At 41.2% G+C, this 17324-nt stretch overlaps 2 protein-coding genes across 6 annotated transcripts in view; one reads left to right on the plus strand and one right to left on the minus strand.

The window, feature by feature from the left end:
- The window catches only part of PRKD1 (protein kinase D1), a 366404-nt gene extending 353672 nt beyond the window's left edge, over positions 1–12732 (minus strand). For 3 of the 5 annotated variants that reach the window (XM_005561009.4, XM_005561008.4, XM_073998502.1), the window contains exon 1: positions 11470–12090. In XM_005561009.4, coding sequence (XP_005561066.1) covers positions 11470–11733 — 264 coding nt within the window. In that variant the 5' untranslated portion in view covers positions 11734–12090. Of the gene's footprint in view, positions 1–11469; positions 12091–12523 lie in introns of those variants that run through there. The other 2 variants (XM_065548683.1, XM_065548684.1) reach the window with 2 other exon arrangements.
- On the plus strand, positions 11915–15690 carry LOC141407393 (uncharacterized). Its single transcript, XM_073998504.1, has 2 exons — positions 11915–12468; positions 13395–15690. Exons 1-2 carry the CDS (start codon positions 11930–11932, stop codon positions 13477–13479), a joined length of 624 nt encoding a protein of 207 aa, XP_073854605.1. The 5' UTR covers positions 11915–11929; the 3' UTR covers positions 13480–15690.
- The last annotated feature ends 1634 nt before the right edge of the window (positions 15691–17324 follow it).

The raw sequence follows: 17324 nt of genomic DNA on the forward strand, positions 1-17324 counted from the left end.
GGCTACTAATTGGGATGTGAATTCCAGACAAGGGAAGCCTTCTAGACTAAGGAATAATTTCAATAAATCAATAATACCACATTGTCAAAGTTTAAGCATTTTTAAGTAAATTTCAGCCAACATAATAAGAAGATTTAAATTTCTTCCCACTGTCTGATAATTCCAAACTCTTTGTACAAATCTATGGCCTTTCAAGCAAGTGAATAAAGTATTGGGAGGATCTGCTTTTTACATAGTAGCTATGTGACTTGAGGTAAATAATTTAATCTCTCCAACCTGTACTTTCCTCATCCTTAAAACAGATAAAATTACTACCACGAAGCGCTGCTGTGAAAAATCAGAAATGACAAATGAAAAGCCAAGATACAGATTGGCACACAAAGTAAATGTCAGGAAGGTTTTGTTCCTGGAGGCTCCCCTCTGCTGGCCATTGTACTGTGAGAGAAACTGCCAGTTCAAGGTCCTTTGCTACTCATGGAATTTTCCAGAAGAGGCCCTGGAACCTTGTCTATCACGACCCAAGTCTCCTGGGATAAGCTTTTCAAAATTCTTACAGACAGGTCATCATGAAGTTGTCCCTCGGAGCTCAAATGTGACACTCATAAAATTTCTAAAGAGGACTACTCCACTTGTAAAAAGTAACCTCCAAGATCTCTTTCCACTGTTATCGCTAAGTGATTTAGCGCGGCCATTTCTTCTGGCTCTAGGAACAGGAAGGTCAGAGCTTTGCTGTCTGTTCTTTTCTGCCCTCAGGTGCCATGAATCTCAGAAGCCCGCAGACTTTGCCTATTGTCACTGTTCCAGGTCTATTCACCACCACTGATTCAAAGTCATCACCAAAGATTAACTGATATCATTCCCCAACAATTTCCTGCTTTTGACAATGGTGAAAAAGCTACAGCTGTTTGGTCAAGTGGTTGTAACCTCTAGTGTTACTGTTCTGACAGTCTAACTGCACTAACCAATCTCTAAATAACTGCAACTCTTGTTGGTCACCCATGTTCTTACTTGCAGCTTTCCATATTAGAGACACAGACCAAGCCTTTCAAGGATGCTAAATACAAAGATAATACCAGCTTTGCACCACAGAACTATACAGATGTCTCAAAATGGACAGTAGACCTCACCTTTCTGTAGGCTAAGAAATAGTCTCATGTCTCATCTTAATAATCTCTTTTTCCTATGGCAAAGAAGTCACACTTAAATGTCTCCAAATTCCTCCTACTCCCTCTGCCAAACGCTGCCTTAAGTGTGTTCCTCCCTAAATTCTAACCATGATCTCCTAGCACTATGAAAAGAACATAGCCACTTTTTGCAATGATAAGAACTCCCTGGTCCAATCCAAGAGGCCCTACCAGAACACTAGCCTACCTCCATTTCTCAACAATGTGAGGAGTTAGAAGGGAGGGGGGAAATGGTCATGCTTAATTGATAAAAAGCTTAAGAAAGAGGGTCTTGAATAAACATTCGACTATTGATAAATGATCTAATTCAATCAAGTCTTTGGAACTTAATTCTAGCACCTCAACTAGAACTGAATCCCTGGTCTCTCTCTAGCTAGTCATTCACCCAAAACAAAGAAACAGTTCCATAATCATCCCGTAATTATTGTGTCATTAATACGATGGATTTAGACAACCGAGGAAAAGGCTCTGTATTTTTGGTATGTACAAAACTGACAGTTTAAAAATTTTCATTAACACTTCAACCTAACAGATTAATCTTTATTAATAATTAATGAAAAGTGCTTTTGTTTTTAAGAAAATTTGAAATTTACATCAACATAAATGTCGATGAATAAATTTCAAGCAAAAAAATTCCTATCAAAAGTCAGCTTAAGCCATTTACAGCAAGCTCATTTAATGATACATGGATTTCATATTTGAACACATTATTTTATTCGATGTAGAAATATGTTTCTGTTTGTGACATATCAAGTTAGAATTTGATTATATTCAGATTATTTTTATTCCATTGTTTATGAAAAAGAAAAGAGATACAGGCCGGGCGCGGTGGCTCAAGCTTGTAATCCCAGCACTTTAGTAGGCTGAGGCGGGTGGATCACGAGGTCAGGAGATGGAGACCACCCTGGCTAACATGGTGAAACCCTGTCTCTACTAAAAATACAAAAAACTAGCCGGGCGTGGTGGCGGGCGCCTGTAGTCCCAGCTACTCGGAGGCTGAGGCGGGAGAATGGCGTGAACCCGGGAGGCGGAGCTTGCAGTGAGCCGAGATCGCGCCACTGCACCCCAGCCTGGGCGACACAGCGAGACTCCATCTCAAAAAAAAAAGAAAAGAGATACAGCTCTTTATTTAAAATGCTGAATACTCTTTTAATTTCATCTTAACCATCTATTATCTTGTGAAAATTCTGTATACTGAAACAAGCTTCAACTGTCAATATATAATACTTCATACATATACCACAGTTCTTCCAATGCCTGGTTGAAAATAAATAATGAAACATAACACAATAGGATCCTTACTTGGACTGATGAAAACTATGTGCTATGAACTGAAGAGTATGATTACAGCAATGCTACATACCTGTAGATTTTTTTTTAGTAAAAAATAGATTTTTTTAACTTTTAGTTTCAGGGGTACATGTACAGTTTTGTTATATAGGTAAACTTGTGTCATGGGAGGCTGTACAGAATATTTTGTCACCCAGGTACTAAGCCTAGTACCCCAAAATTGATTTTTTCAAAGCAGGAAATAATATATTACCTGACTGTAGATTTTAAATGTTCTCACCACACACACAAGAAAAGATAAGTCTGTGAGATGATGGACATGTTAATTAGCTTGATTTAATCACTGCACAATGCATACATATATCAAAATATTACATCATATATCATAGTATATATAATTTTTATTAGTAAATTATACCTTAATAATGCTGGGGAGGGAGAAAGAATCTTGTAGGATCACCTGCAGTGTTAAAAAGGGAACTCAATGTGAGACAGGTAATTCAGACAGTCAGAACTATGAAAATATCAAATACTAATTTACAAAAGTATAAAAACACCACTTACTTATTATGATCCCAATGACACCAAGAATATGTACCATATGTACAATTTGATTAGGAAGCTTCTGAATATCTTTTCAGATGGTGCTAACCATTAGATCTCAATGTTCAGCTGCCCACAGTAGCTAAAATACTTGCCATAATACAAGTGGTAACCCTTTAATCTAATGTTCCACTTTTCTGGCCTTTTCAATTTACCACTCGATTCTTTATTTCTAGTTTTTAACTGCCCCTTCAGTCCTCTCCTCCCCAATCTCTCTGACTGTACAAGACATTGTGTGAAATAATGTCAATACTTTCACAAAAGGCTGTATAACATGCCACTCCTATCCAGAATTGATACGGAACCAAACAAACTGAAAAATACAAATGCTCATCATTGCAGTGGATATTTACGTAACTGCAAATAAGCAATCTCTTTAATATTTTCACCCTATACTGAGCAATTGCTCAGGTTGAGAGAATCACCTAACTATAAGAACATTGAGCGTAGGAAAAAAATCAAACTAATTATCAACAACACCAGGTATCATGCACATTCATACTTTACATTCAAATTTTCATTACTCAATTAATACTTTTCAACCATTTTATAATACATGTGGGGAAAAGTGGCTGCTGACAAATAAGGAGAGAAGCATTCAGAAATTCCTGAAATTGTGCCTAAAAACAAGCAATAAATTCACTAGTTCCTCATCAATCAGTGTAGTCAGAATAGATGCCAATGAACTAGTGAAGGGTGTATATTTTTTTCCTTTTCACCAAAATAAGTTGAACAAAATTCCTGTGTGATTGCATATTTTAAAATCTAAGTTTAATGTTTGCCAACATTGCTAAGCTACTATATCAATTGTCTGGCTTAAGCCAAATAAAACCTTTCATAACTTTGGAAGAAACTTCTACACAGGAAACTGTAGATTTGGACAGGCGAAATTTGTCTGAAAATGCATTGTTTTTATACCAATTCTTAACTATTCAAATTACATGATATTCCATAACAGCCATAGTGGCCATATAATTGAAGACCCGGTATATTTAATGATCTGTTTTTCTAGGTGAGACCAGAAAAAGAAAGAAACAGAATGATGCGAATTTCTCTGCTGCCAAATAACTTCAAGTGGTGCTATCACAATTGGTTTTTAACGGTACAAAAATATTTGGTTGATAGTATTAAAAGAATTCCTGTGGGAAATATCTCATATTCTTATAGATAAAAAAATTTTTTGAATAGCTGTATGCAAAATCACCATTTTCTTTGTATCTAAATTCTATCAATAGAAAGAGGGAAATGAGGCCGGGCGCAGCGACTCACGCCTGTAATCCTAGCACTTTGGGAGGCCGAAGCAGGTGGGTCACTTGAATGCAGGAGTTCAAGACCATCCTGGCAACATGGGAAAACCCTGTCTCTACTAAAAATATAGAAAATCATCCAGGCATGGTGGCACATACCTGTAGTCTCAGCTACTTGGGAGGCTGAGGTGGGAGAATCACCTGAGCTTGGGAAGTTGAGGCTGCAGTGAGCTCAGACTGTGCCACTGTACTCCAGCCTGAGTGACTAGAGTAAGACCCTGAGGAAGGAAGGAAGGAAGGAAGGAAGGAAGGAAGGAAGGAAGGAAGGAAGGAAGGAAGGAAGGAAGGGAGGGAGGGAGGGAGGGAGGGAGGGAGGGAGGGAGGGAGGGAGGGAGGGACAGGGAGAGGGCGAGGGCGAGGGTGAGGGCTTGTCTTGTTTTGTTCCAACATATTCCAACAATAAGGAAAGATTTAAGAAATTGAAATCACATTTTCAAAATCACTCTAAAGTAATCCTGGGGAAACTAAAAGATGAGTAGTATCTTTTATTATTAAAAAAACACCCTATATTTTTACCTCTATTTCCACATTTGGGTTTAGATCTTTCACATTAAACAAGGTGATAGTGCAAGATCAGAGGTCAAAGATTAATTACCGTTATACATAAATCAAAGCAAACAAATATAAAAACAAAGCAAGGAAAGAAACTTCATGTTACCATCAACATCTATAAGACTGCATTCTACCAACTTCTAACAGTCTGAGTCCAGCCTTGCAATCTTGATCATTATACTAGTTTTTTGGCATAGTTTGAGAGCTTATTCAATGATTCCAGTCTAATACACACACATACACACACACACAGAGTTTCATGTAATTATCCATTACACTCTTCCTTAAAATATTTATAAATAATTACTGATTGTGGTTTTCTAAAGGTTTTATAATGGGGCGTGGAGTTCCATGAGAGATAAGTGGTAGTTAGCGGGAATATCTAAAAAAGACTTGTGATTGGCTTAGCCAAACTGATAACTCAACTGTTTCCCAGTAAATTTGCCTTCTCATCTCAATATGACATTTCTGCATATGCATAACCAATTATGTTATATTAGCTATCATCAGATGGAACAATTTAGCAAACAACCTCTAGATGTTAGCATGACACAGAATTGCAATCCCCCCAAGTCATTTCCAAGCACCTTCCTTCTCATGTATTAAGCGATGATCTGCAAATAAGCTTTCAGTTTTGGTCTTGAGAACCAGAATTTTGAACTGTGTTCCCAAAGGCCGCACCATCATCTATTTTATTTCCTTTTTTAAAAATCAAGTGAAACACCATTGACATTGCACTTGTAATTGAAAAGGAGTTAAATCATCTTTCTGTCAAAAATAATAAAAAGCAATGAAAATATGCTTTGCTTTTATCAGCAAATGTGTCTTTCATGTAATAATAAATTAGATTAGTCCTTAAGGAATGCTGACAGGTTGAGATTTGAGAAACTGTTTCAAAACATAACTACTTCTAAGATTTGCCCTGATACAGAGGGCAGGAAAAAGATGTCACCTGGGCCTTACAGCCATATTGCTTGTTTAATATTATAATTTTAATTATACATTGAGATAAGAATAAGATAATAAATAAAAATTTCTTTTGTTAATAAGACAGTATGCTAGTCTATAGAGCTTTAAGCTTTAGTCAATAACAGCATTTATCATGTACATATTTACCAAGCAGTATGTGTAATATGTTACACATACTGTCTTTAAACCTCAAAGTAATCTTAGATGTCACAAATATACATTCATCGACTTACAAATGTTCTGTATTCTCTAGTAAGGTCATTAACAGTTATTCATAAATAAATTAGTGAAGACTTATATACAATCATCTCACAAAAAAGGTAATAATCATTAGAAAATAAAGTTATAAATCTCCCATAAAAGCTATGATAGGAGCCTGGTCAAAATGAACAGCACAGTCATGAAGTATGGTCTTCTGGGGCAAGTTTTTAAATCTTACTAATAATATTCCAGTAACCCCCACCACCACCATACACAGTGTACTTTTACTCTTTCAGATTGATCTCAATTCTGAATCCAAAGGCCCAAATGAATTCATGCATTTATCAAATGAGCCAATCATCCAATTCTTCCCAGCCCGAGGACTACAAGGCTTAATGGTTTTAACTTCACAGTCTTACAGGATATTCTTGTGAAAACTGTCAAATAGTATATACCTATTTAAAAAAGGTTTATAAGTATGTGAATTGATAGAAAAATATAAAGCAGAATTTCTATTTGGGATTGTGAGATATGTGTTGAGCCCTCGTTTTTTGCAGTCTATAATACAAAATATAAAAAAATACTTCAGCATCTGGAGGTTATACAAGGATAATGAAGCTCTTTAAAATATAGTTAGACATAGATAATCTACTACATATATATTCCACATTTGCAATACATAAATACATATATAATATACAGTTCCAAAATATAATCCTGTGACATTCTTAAACCTGAAAAGAAATTTAAATTTTAAAAATACAGGCAGGGCACAGAGACTCATGCCTGTAATCCCAGCACTTTGGGAGGCTGAAGTGGGAGGATCACTTGAGGCCAGGAAATCAAGAACAGCCTGGGCAACATAGTAAGACATTGTCTCTATAGAAAAATTTTTAAAATTAGCCAGATGTGGTGGCACACACTTGTAGTCCCAAACGCTTGGGACGCTGTGGCAGGAGGATCACATTAGCCAGGCATCTGAGGCTGCAGTGAGCTATGATTGTGCACTGTACTTGTAGTCTGTGCCTTATCTCAAAAAATAAAATAATAAAAATAAAATTAGAGTACTATAATTATATTACTTAAGAATCACTTAATAGGCCAGGCCCAGTGGCTCATACCCAATGGGATTCCTTAAATCCCAGCACTTTGGGAGGCCAAGGTCGGAGGACCTCTTGAGCCCAGGAGTTCCAGACCAGCCTGGGCAATATGGCAAAATACCATCTGTACTAAAAATTTCAAAATTAGCCAGGCGTGGTCGCCCACACCTGTAGACCCAGCTACTCAAGGGGCCGAGGTGAGAGGATCACTTAAGCCCAGAGGGCGAGACTACACTGAGTTGTAATTGTGCTACTGCACTCCAGCCTGGGCAAGAGAGTAAGACCCTGTCTAAAAAAAAAAAGAATCACAGTAAAATGACAAAGTCTATACTTTATCATTAAATCAGAAATCAGTAGACATATAATATAGTCAATTATACAATCAGAATAAAAATATATACACCTAAGCCCCAAAGACGATCATTAGCTTAAAAGGAGTTTGTTGGTCCAGGGAAGTTGGATTGGTCAAGCACCTAATTACTTTCGGCTTTCTCAATCTATATGGAATGTGTGGAGTATCTAAAATTAGTAATAAAGAGAAAAATAACACCACAACTATTAAGAAAACAATGTATAATATAATTAAAGTGAAACAATTACAAGCAAAGTAACGCTACTTTCAAACCAAGACACTAACCTTACTTCTTTAGTGAGCTATCTACTTAAAATCTCACTGTTAAATTTCTTTGGCCAAAAGATGATTCTGAAAAGTGAAACTATATGCCAGGAGTCTTACAAATGCTATTCCTCTATTAAAGTACATTTAAGAGTAAAATATCAGTCGTCTTTCTAATAAGGTAACAGCCAAAATGAACAGTCATATTAATTGCATCAAGCATCCCTAAAGTAACACTGCTCATTTGAAAAAAAAAAAGTATGTGTGTGTGTTTGTTTGTGTGGTAGGTAGGTAGATGATGTACTATGAAACCAAACTAGCTCTTCCTCTGGAATTTTTTTCCTTGCTTTAAAACAATTCCTCCTCAGTCTATATATTCAAGGTTTCTTTGATAGTAGAAAGTAACAGTGTTTCAAAGTGAAGTCAATTATTGTTATTATTTCTTACCCTCCTGAAAACAATAATCATGTAAACTAACAGAATACATATCTTTATATACAACCAGGTTTCAATGTCACACACTTGCAAACTAAATAAATAAACATAATGTAAATGAAACCCTGGATCAATACTTCTCAAAAAGAAAGAATAACATATTACATATCCATACATTGTTACATACAAAAAGCAAGACTAGATTTTTCACCTAAACTAGAAGATGAAAGAAATAATTCTTTACTTATATGTCAGTATATACTTAGGGTACGTTATTTTAAGTAAATATTTTTTGTTGAAATGCCATCACAGTGTTTCAAGTACAATTTTGTCTGCTACATAGAGAACAACTATACTCTAAATTCTAAATAATAACAATAATAATTTAGAGGTGAGTTTCTCAGGGAAACTTACACAGCCTTGTACACCTCAGTTGCTCATCTCAAAGGAAATGTCCTATGATGTTACTGAAACTGTCAGCTAGTATTTCCAATGCTCATATGATCTATGTTAGTATTTAGGGAGCTCCTGAACAAAGTGAATGAAAAACTTCTTAACACATTTAAGGCAACAGATGTGGAAGACTCAGAAAGATCAGGAGAACCTTCTGCTGTAAGTTTCATATGACTCCAGCCCACATAGTAAATTGTAAATGATTTCAAATCCTCTGCTTTCTCCTGAAACATCCACTCCCCAAACTCCTGTCATCCTTCCTCATAGCTGACATCCTCATAAAGGACTTCAAAAAAAAACTGAAATGAAAGACAAAAGAACTCCCTCCCACTTCTTTAACTCCACACTGACACTCTGCCATTCCTACTGTCACAACACACAGAGATCCCTGTATCCTGTGATGGACCTTCAGCTGTCTTAATTTTGTTTCTGCTGGGATAGCAATATATTCTGAAAGAGATGACAGATGATAGAGAAATTGAAAAAGTCCTCTGTCCAGAAACACTACCTAGTATATATTTATTTACAGTATTCTGTATATAAATAAGCCTCAAGTTCACATATATAAATCTAACCCCAACTTTTTTATAACCTTAAAAAAAAAAAATCAGTTAGATCTTTACCTTAACTATCCCAAACAGTCAAACTTTTCAAACTTCTTTGAGAGACAGAAGAAACTACCAAAACAAATACAAAAGGAAAGGATTCCCCTTATAAATCAGTCACCTATCAGGGCTGATGGTTTTCTCTTTCCAGTATTTCTCCCGGTCTCTCCCCCAAGAGTCTTGGCTCATGTTCCAACTGCTCATGACTGAACTCTGGTGCTCTTTCTGCCATAACATTTTTGGCATTCTAAAACCTCCACACAGCAAATCCATGTTTCAGATGTCCTTGGTATGATGTCGCTGTGAAAAGATTACTGAGGCTTCTCGCAATTTGAGTTTAATTCAAGGCCTTTTCATAACTGTACTTCCCTTAAAGACCCCAGCCACCACCTTCAGGCCTGCTGCATTCCGTAAGTGCTTGCTGTCCCTCTCCCTCTGCTCTCATCTCACTCTCTCCATGTAACACGCCTCTTGGTAGCTTCCAAGACACCTGGAATTCACCCTCCATTTTAAAATCCCACTACCAAACCTCTTGAGCCATGGATCAGTCTCTCCATCCTGAACTCCATAAGGAAGTTGGGGGCGGGGAGGAGGGAGAATTCAAGCTGGTCAAAACAAAGTCTATCAATATTACTTTGACCCAATTTGAATATTCTCTGACACTACATCACTTGCTTTAGAATTTAGAAAAGTTAAAATTGTACAGAATTACCTTTGCTTTTTGAGAAATTTTATTGTACATTGTATATGTGGTTATGAAGCATTGCTGTTTAATTAACTGGTCTGCATCCAAATGGAGAGGGTTGTATACAAGGCTTTCACAGTGCCTAGAAGAGTGCTCCTGCTTACCCACAATAGACATTCCACAATACTGATGTGGAAAAGGAGCATGATATGACTTGCATCAGCATTAGACAAAATGTGTCATTTTCTTCGAAGTTGCAAACAGTTGACATTACCCGTAATATAAAAGTAAAGTTCCATAAATAAATTCCTGGCACTCATTGTTACCTTAGTCTAGAACTTTCACAACTTTCTAGATCGGTTATTTTTTTCCACCTGGGGCTTTTAACATCCCTGTGCTCAGTGCCGCAACTCACAACCCTCAAGGTTTAGCAAACTCTGTTACACATAGTTTAAAGAAAGCAATTCATGATTATTCAAGTGATAATTGGAAAGCAAAAGGAGTGCTAGCCAGTCCTCCAGGGCTGAAAAATTCAGCACCTTTAGAGACCTCTGTCTCCACCCCCTGAAACGCTGGCTGTTTACACTAAGAAGACTGGCGCCATGGTCCCCTCTCCCTCACATCTGTATCACCCCCTTCCATGCAACATCCCTCTGGATAGCTCCAGAGGCAACCTGAAAATCCAAATTGCAACTGTAAACAGTGGTGGCTGGACTGAGTCTCCTCCGGGGGTGGCCTGGCCCCAGATAACGGCCCTTCTTCCAACCTGCCTTGAGTGGCCGCTGTCCAGAGCCCCACAGCCTCAAACTTAAGGGCACAGCCAGCCTTGGGATGTTCCTGGACATCACCCCCACCACTTCAACGTCCTACTATCAGCATCCCGGGAATGAAAAATAGGAAGGTTGCAACTTTCAGGTTTTGTCGTTGGAAAATGTGTTTCCATGTTCATACAGAGGTGGAACTAAAAGATGACAGGGCCTTGGGTAGCTGCAGTCCTGGTCAGTTTAGCTGACAGGTGAGAAATTTCTTGTCTCCAGGCCATTCCAGGGGCACTCTGGTGCAGGAAGTAGGATTCCGGCACCAGGAATGCGCTGGTCCAGGGTCCATAGGGGAAGGGGACAGAGGAGAAGAAAACTGGGAAGTCTCAAGGACAAGGAGGGGCGCGGCGAGGAAAGGGCAAGATACCTGGAAATTGTCATGAGAAGGATGGAAATGGGTGAGGAGTAGGCGGACTGGAGACAAATCGGTGAATAGAGGAAGATGGGGCGAGAGGAGGATGAGCAACAGCGAGCGCAGTGCCTCGGGCTGCAGGCGTCCAGCCGCGGCGAGGCCAGTCGCTTCCAGAGCGCCGACGAGGCTGGCCGCCGGCCGAGCCCCGGGAGCCGGAAAGTTGGCGCAGAGAGGGCCAGCTGGGCAGCGCCCCCTGCGCCGCGGGGAGGCGCCGGGCTGGCAGCGGCGCGGCGACTTACCTTCTGGTCGACGATGGAGCAAGCCATCTCGCGGACGTGCGCCAGGCTGTAGTCCCCAGACGAGTCCTGCAGCAGCAGCACTGGCTCACGGCTCAGGCCGATCTGCAGATGGAACGAGATGCCCCCGACCGGGGCCGCGACGGGAGCCAAGAAAGGCGCGGGCCCGGGCCCGGACCCTGGGACCAGTGCGGCGGCAGCTGCCGCAGCGGCTGCCGCCACGGGCAGCAGGGGGCTGGGCGGCCGCAGGACCGGAGGGGCGCTCATCGCTCAGCGGGGCGCGGGGCCGGGCAGCCGAGGGCGGGGGCCGGCGGCGCGGCAGCCGAAAAGTTTTGCAGCGGCTGAACCAGGAGCTTCTTTCTCCGAGAGCCGAGACGGAAAATAAAAACTTTCCGGAAAAGTCCCCGCGCGGGGGGAGGGCGAGGGGATGAGGATCAGGAGGGGAGTGGACTGAGGGGAGGAGATGGGGAGGAGGGAAAATGGCCGAGGCGGGAGGACTCTGCGGCCCGGAGCGCGGCCGCCGGCGCGGGGCCGCCGGCGCGGGGGAGGTGCCGCCGCCGCCGCCAAGAAGCTGCCGCCTGGCGCGCTCGGAAGGACGGGGCGGCGGGTCGGCGCGGCCAGAGCGCCGGGCGGGGGCGTGAGGGGCGGGGAAGGGGAGCTGGGGGCGGGCACTGCGGAGCCACCACCCGGCGGGCGCGGGAGTCGCAGGAGCAGTGGCCGCAGGGTGCCCGGTCGCCGCCCCCTCCGCCCGCAGTTCCCGAGGCCTGAGCCTCCGCGAGCCGGGATAGGACCGAGTGGCGGGGCTCGGAGCCGCCTCGGCAGGAGCGGCCCTTCCCTCCCTGCAGGGACTCCAGTCCTCGCGGGTCCCGCTGCCCCGACTGCGGACGGAGTGGATGGGGCGCACCTCCTCACACCCGCTTCCTGGGGTCGCGAACTTCCCGGGCCCCACGGTCCCTGCCACCTCTTCCAAATGCTCGAGGACTACGCACTTCTACAAGTGAGGTGACTTTTGAGGAATTCAAGAATGCTGATCACAGCGGTTCCCCTCGGGTCTTACCTTTGGAGGGTCAAGGGAGGATGGGTCATCCGGAAACCACTTACATCCAGGCCCCTCTGGGAGCCCTGGGGTTTGTTGCCAAAGAGGGTAGAAGCCAATCCACAGAAAGGGATTTAAACTTGTCCCTACCCTTTTTGTCGCTCTGACACGCCATTACAGCCAACCCTACCTACTCCACCCCAGCTCCTAAGGCACCGGATATACACAGTGATCTAAAGAGAGGGTCGCTTTGGAAAGAAAAGGCATTGACTGCCCAAGGGCAGGAGGAGGGTCTGACGCGGTTTCCTTTCCTTTACCTTATTCTTTGCGCCTGAAGTTTCTCCTTTGGAGCTTCAGAAACTATTTTCCTTCTCCTCTAAAGTCTGTTATATAGGAGCAGTGCTCCCACCTCAGCCCCGCCACCATGATCACAAGCACAGCCATCAGGATTGTTCACAACCTGCCCTAATTTGGATCGTTTATTTTTGTTGTTTTGGCAGGGTAGGGATTGTTTTACATTCGTTGGAGATGAATTCTAATTCTCTCCTCCCACCAGGGTGGGCTTCATGGGTGTGCGACTGTGCAGTTGTATAGGCCACAGCTCATAAGACCCGTGTTTGGTTTAATGTTCTGGAACAATAGTCTGCTGTCGCTGTTTCGTTCTTCATAATTTTTAACCAAGGAGTCTTACATTTGTATTTTGCAATGGGCCACGCAGATTATGTAGTCAGCGCTGCCTCTCTCTTCTCCACTTCCCTAGACTTTCCCCTTCCCCTGCTTAAGTACACACATACATACCTAAGCAAACATTTTGTATTTTGTATAGTTTATTTTGTTCTGATATATTTATTTATTTATTTATTTATTTATTGTCTTCTGCCTGTGGCCTAAGATATTGCAAGGTGGCTTCCTTTAGAACGGTGTTCCCAGGGTCAGTAATGGAGCCTCAACACTGCAAGGCTGCACAACTACATTGAAGAGACTTGAATTTATTCTCTGAATTTGATGGTTTGATAAGGTCTACCTGTGTTTACATTTTCCCTGCGTGGTTACTTATGAGGTGGTCCTCTTCATCCATGATACAGGTAGGTAATTTTCCTAATGTTCTAGATTCAGCTAATCTAGGAGAACGGTGGAATTTTTCTTGATGAAATGCCTTTCTGCATTCTGTAGGAGGTTTTTTTCTTTTAAATGTCCAAAACTATACTTCCATTTTCTTTCAAATCAGAATAAAGTCAATATTCTACAGTTTTTCTATTATAAAAAAAAAAAAAAAAGCTTGCTGGTCAGTTTACAAGAGACTTACAAAAAGCTAGTTTCACGTGAGATTCTAGAGAGCTGAAGACATTCATGTTTTATAGATATCACAGCTACATGTTGAGGACTTCTCTGTTTCAGGCACTGTACTGGCACCAGTTGTACAGCTGTGAAGACAGGTGGTCCTTGCCCTAAAAAGATCACAGTGAAAAGGGGAGGGGGGATGGAGTAAAACCACAAATGATATTATTTCTAATATTCATAATTGCAATAAATTTTTTAAACCCAGTGGTGAAGACAGTGATTTGTGGGAGGAGGGGGTGAAGAAATGGGCACTGCTTTGGACTGGGAATGAGAGAAGACTTCACTGAGAAGTTTACATTTGAGCCAAAATCTGGATGATAGAAAGGGTAAACTTCAGAAGAACTGGGGGAATAACGTTGTAGGCACAGGTAACAGAGTGCAAAGACTCTAACACAGAAATGTATTTAACATTTTCAAGGCATAGGAAAAGAGGGGCAAGTGCATGAAATGAGGTGGGAGAGCTAATAGAAGCCAGGTTACCAGGAGTCTTGAAAGCCATAGTAAAGTGTTTTTATTTTAATTCTCAGTGCACTGCCAACCCTATGGAAGGTTTTAAAGCAGGGAATAATAAGATTAAATAGCATGTTTTAAAAGATTACTGTCTGGATTTTGTGTGGATTATAATAGAAAAGAGTAAAAGTGGAGACACTAGGTAGGAGACTTGCTGTTTTTCAGTCTAGAAACATGGGTTAGACTCCTATGGTTGTAGAAGAGATGCTAAGAGATGGAAAACTGCAGGCTGTATGTTAGCGGAAGTTCTTGCTGAATGAATCAGAGACATTTACAAGGAGTGACAGAACAAGGGTGTCACAAAAGACTCCCAAGTTTCTGAGCAATTTGACTGATGGTGGTACCAATAATTGAGACAGAAGATACAGAGTGAGCAAGTTCAGGGAGAAATAAGATTTCTACTTTGACCATGTTGAGTTTGATATGCTGCTATCTATTCAACTTAGAAATAACAACTAGAGCTGGATGGGTCCAGCGTCCAGAAAAGAGAAGAGGGCCAGAAATACATTTAGAAATCTTCTCAGTGTGCAGAAGGCATTTCAATGTGAGATTAGATGAGAACTCTAGAGAGAAACAGCTTAAAGCACTTATCAGTTATGAGACTTAGAGGAACTTAAAAAAACTGTATGAATAACTCCTTTTTAGACTATGATTTATCAATAGTATGAAAGATTCATGTAGGGTGTTGGAAATAATTGAGAAGGAAACAGGAGAAGGAATTCTAAAGATGACCTAGAGAATTAACTTTAAGAAGGTGAAATATTACTGAATGCAAAAGAGTAAATAAAGAAAAGCAAGAAGAAAAGCAAAAAAAAAAAAAAAAAATATCCACCAGACCTCCCCATCGCAAGCAGAAAATTCCCATGGAGTTGGTTATTGCAATTTCTATTGTAGGCACCTGAAATCTAACAGTTTTCCACTTGCTACTCACTTTTGCTAAATGACAAGGGAATGAATAAACAGATAATATCTATAACAAATCTGGTGTATATCTCTGGCAACTTTGAAATTGTACATAGAAAACTTGAAGGATGGGCCGGGCGCGGTGGCTCAAGCCTGTAATCCCAGCACTTTGGGAGGCCGAGACGGGCGGATCACGAGGTCAGGAGATCGTGACCATCCTGGCTAACACAGTGAAACCCCGTCTCTACTAAAAAATACAAAAAAACTAGCCGGGCAAGGTGGCGGGCGCCTGTAGTCCCAGCTACTCAGGAGGCTGAGGCAGGAGAATGGCGTAAATCCGGGAGGCGGAGCTTGCAGTGAGCCGAGATCCGGCCACTGCACTCCAGCCTGGGCGACAGAGCGAGACTCCGCCTCAAAAAAAAAAAAAAAGAAAACTTGAAGGATTTGGGAAAATCTGGTTTTAATCTCTTCTGGATGTTTTAATTTTGGAAAAGAAAAGAGGATATAGAAAGTGAATAGTAGCTTATATGAATTATATTCATGAAATGGGCTTTCATTTTTTAATCCTGGCTAACAAGACAGGAATAATGGACTACTAGCAGTGACTGGGAGCACAACTTTGGAAAGAAAGTTTCACGCCCTAATCAAGACTCCACATAAAAGTGATGTGGACCTGCAAGGGTAAGAAAGTTTCACGCCCTAGACCGGGTGCAGTGGCTCACCTGTAATCCCAGCACTTTGGGAGGCTGAGGCAGGCAGATCATGAGGTCAGGAGTTCGAGACCAGCCTGGCCAACATAGTGAAACCCCGTCTCTACTAAAAATACAAAAAATTAGCCAGGTGTGGTGGCGGGCACCTGTAATCCCAGCTACTCGGGAGGCTGAGGCAGCAGAATCGCTTGAACCCGGGAGGCAGAGGTTGCAGTGAGTCAAGATCGCGCCATTGCACTCCAGCCCAGGCAACGGTGTTAAGACTCCGTCTCAAATTTTAAAAAAAAGGAAAGAAAAGAAAAAAAAGGAGAAAGTTTCACGCCCTAATCACGACTTCACATAAAAGTGATGTGGACCTGCAAGGGTATGCAGAGGTATGTGGAGGTACTTCCAACCATTTTCAAAGATGAATGTTAATCTTGTTAGGTTGTCTTCAAAAGATAGTTGTATGTTCAAGTCATTTTGGAAATATACAATAATTCACAATAATCAGAAAGAGGGCTGAGAATAACCTTATTTGAGTGGCACTCAGCCTCACTCACTATATGCTTTGTCCAAATTAAATGGACAGCAGAGAAAGAAAAGTGAGTTAAAAAAACAAAAAAGTGTAAATCTGTGACTGAAAGGATCATATCCCCTAGTCCAAACATTTGCCAGCTTAAGAAATTGAGGATTACAGAAATTATATACCAATGTGGAAATCAGAGATTTGAAGGAGAAAGTATGGTTCCAGTATATGCTTCCTTTATATATTAATGAGCACTGGATGTTATGTGCATGAAGATAAAGATGGATAGATGGGTGACTATATGATTTAAAAATTTATTGTTGTTTACTTGCTTTAGAATGTTCAACTATAATTGTTCATCAGACCAGGTTAAATAAGGATAATGGCACAAAAGAAAAATAAGATGTCTCCAAATGGAGACATCAACCACAGACACCTACCAAAACTCTTCTGCTAAAACCTGATTTTGTGACAAAAGGCTGCCTTATCTTGCTGATGGTTTCATGGACAATAAAAGGAAAGAAGGTAAACTCGTTAACTTAATTTTTCACCACGAAGAAAAACTAATTCATTCTTTAAGAAACCAAATTTCAGCCAGACGCAGTGGCTCATGCTTATAATCCTAGCACTTTGAGAGGCCAAGGCAGATGGATCACGAGGTCAGGAGTTCGAGACCAGTCTGGCCAACATGGTGAAACCCTGACTCTAACAAAAATACAAAAAATTAGCAGGGCGTTGTGTCAGGCACCTGTAATCCCAGCTACTTGGGAGGCTGAGGCAGGAGAATCACATGAACCCGGGAGGTGGAGGTTGCAGTGAGCCAAGACCATGCCACTGCACTCCAGCCTGG

The sequence above is a fragment of the Macaca fascicularis genome, chromosome 7 (genome assembly GCF_037993035.2).
Source record: "Macaca fascicularis isolate 582-1 chromosome 7, T2T-MFA8v1.1".
Classification (NCBI taxonomy): Eukaryota; Metazoa; Chordata; class Mammalia; order Primates; family Cercopithecidae; genus Macaca; species Macaca fascicularis.

Bases quoted from the DNA above. Each gene is read 5' to 3' on its own strand.
- LOC141407393 (XM_073998504.1), top strand. From the start codon at position 11,930: ATGGGGAGGAGGGAAAATGGCCGAGGCGGGAGGACTCTGCGGCCCGGA. The intron at 12,469-13,394 runs GTGACTTTTGAG...CTGTGGCCTAAG, and splicing joins TACGCACTTCTACAAGTGAG to ATATTGCAAGGTGGCTTCCT.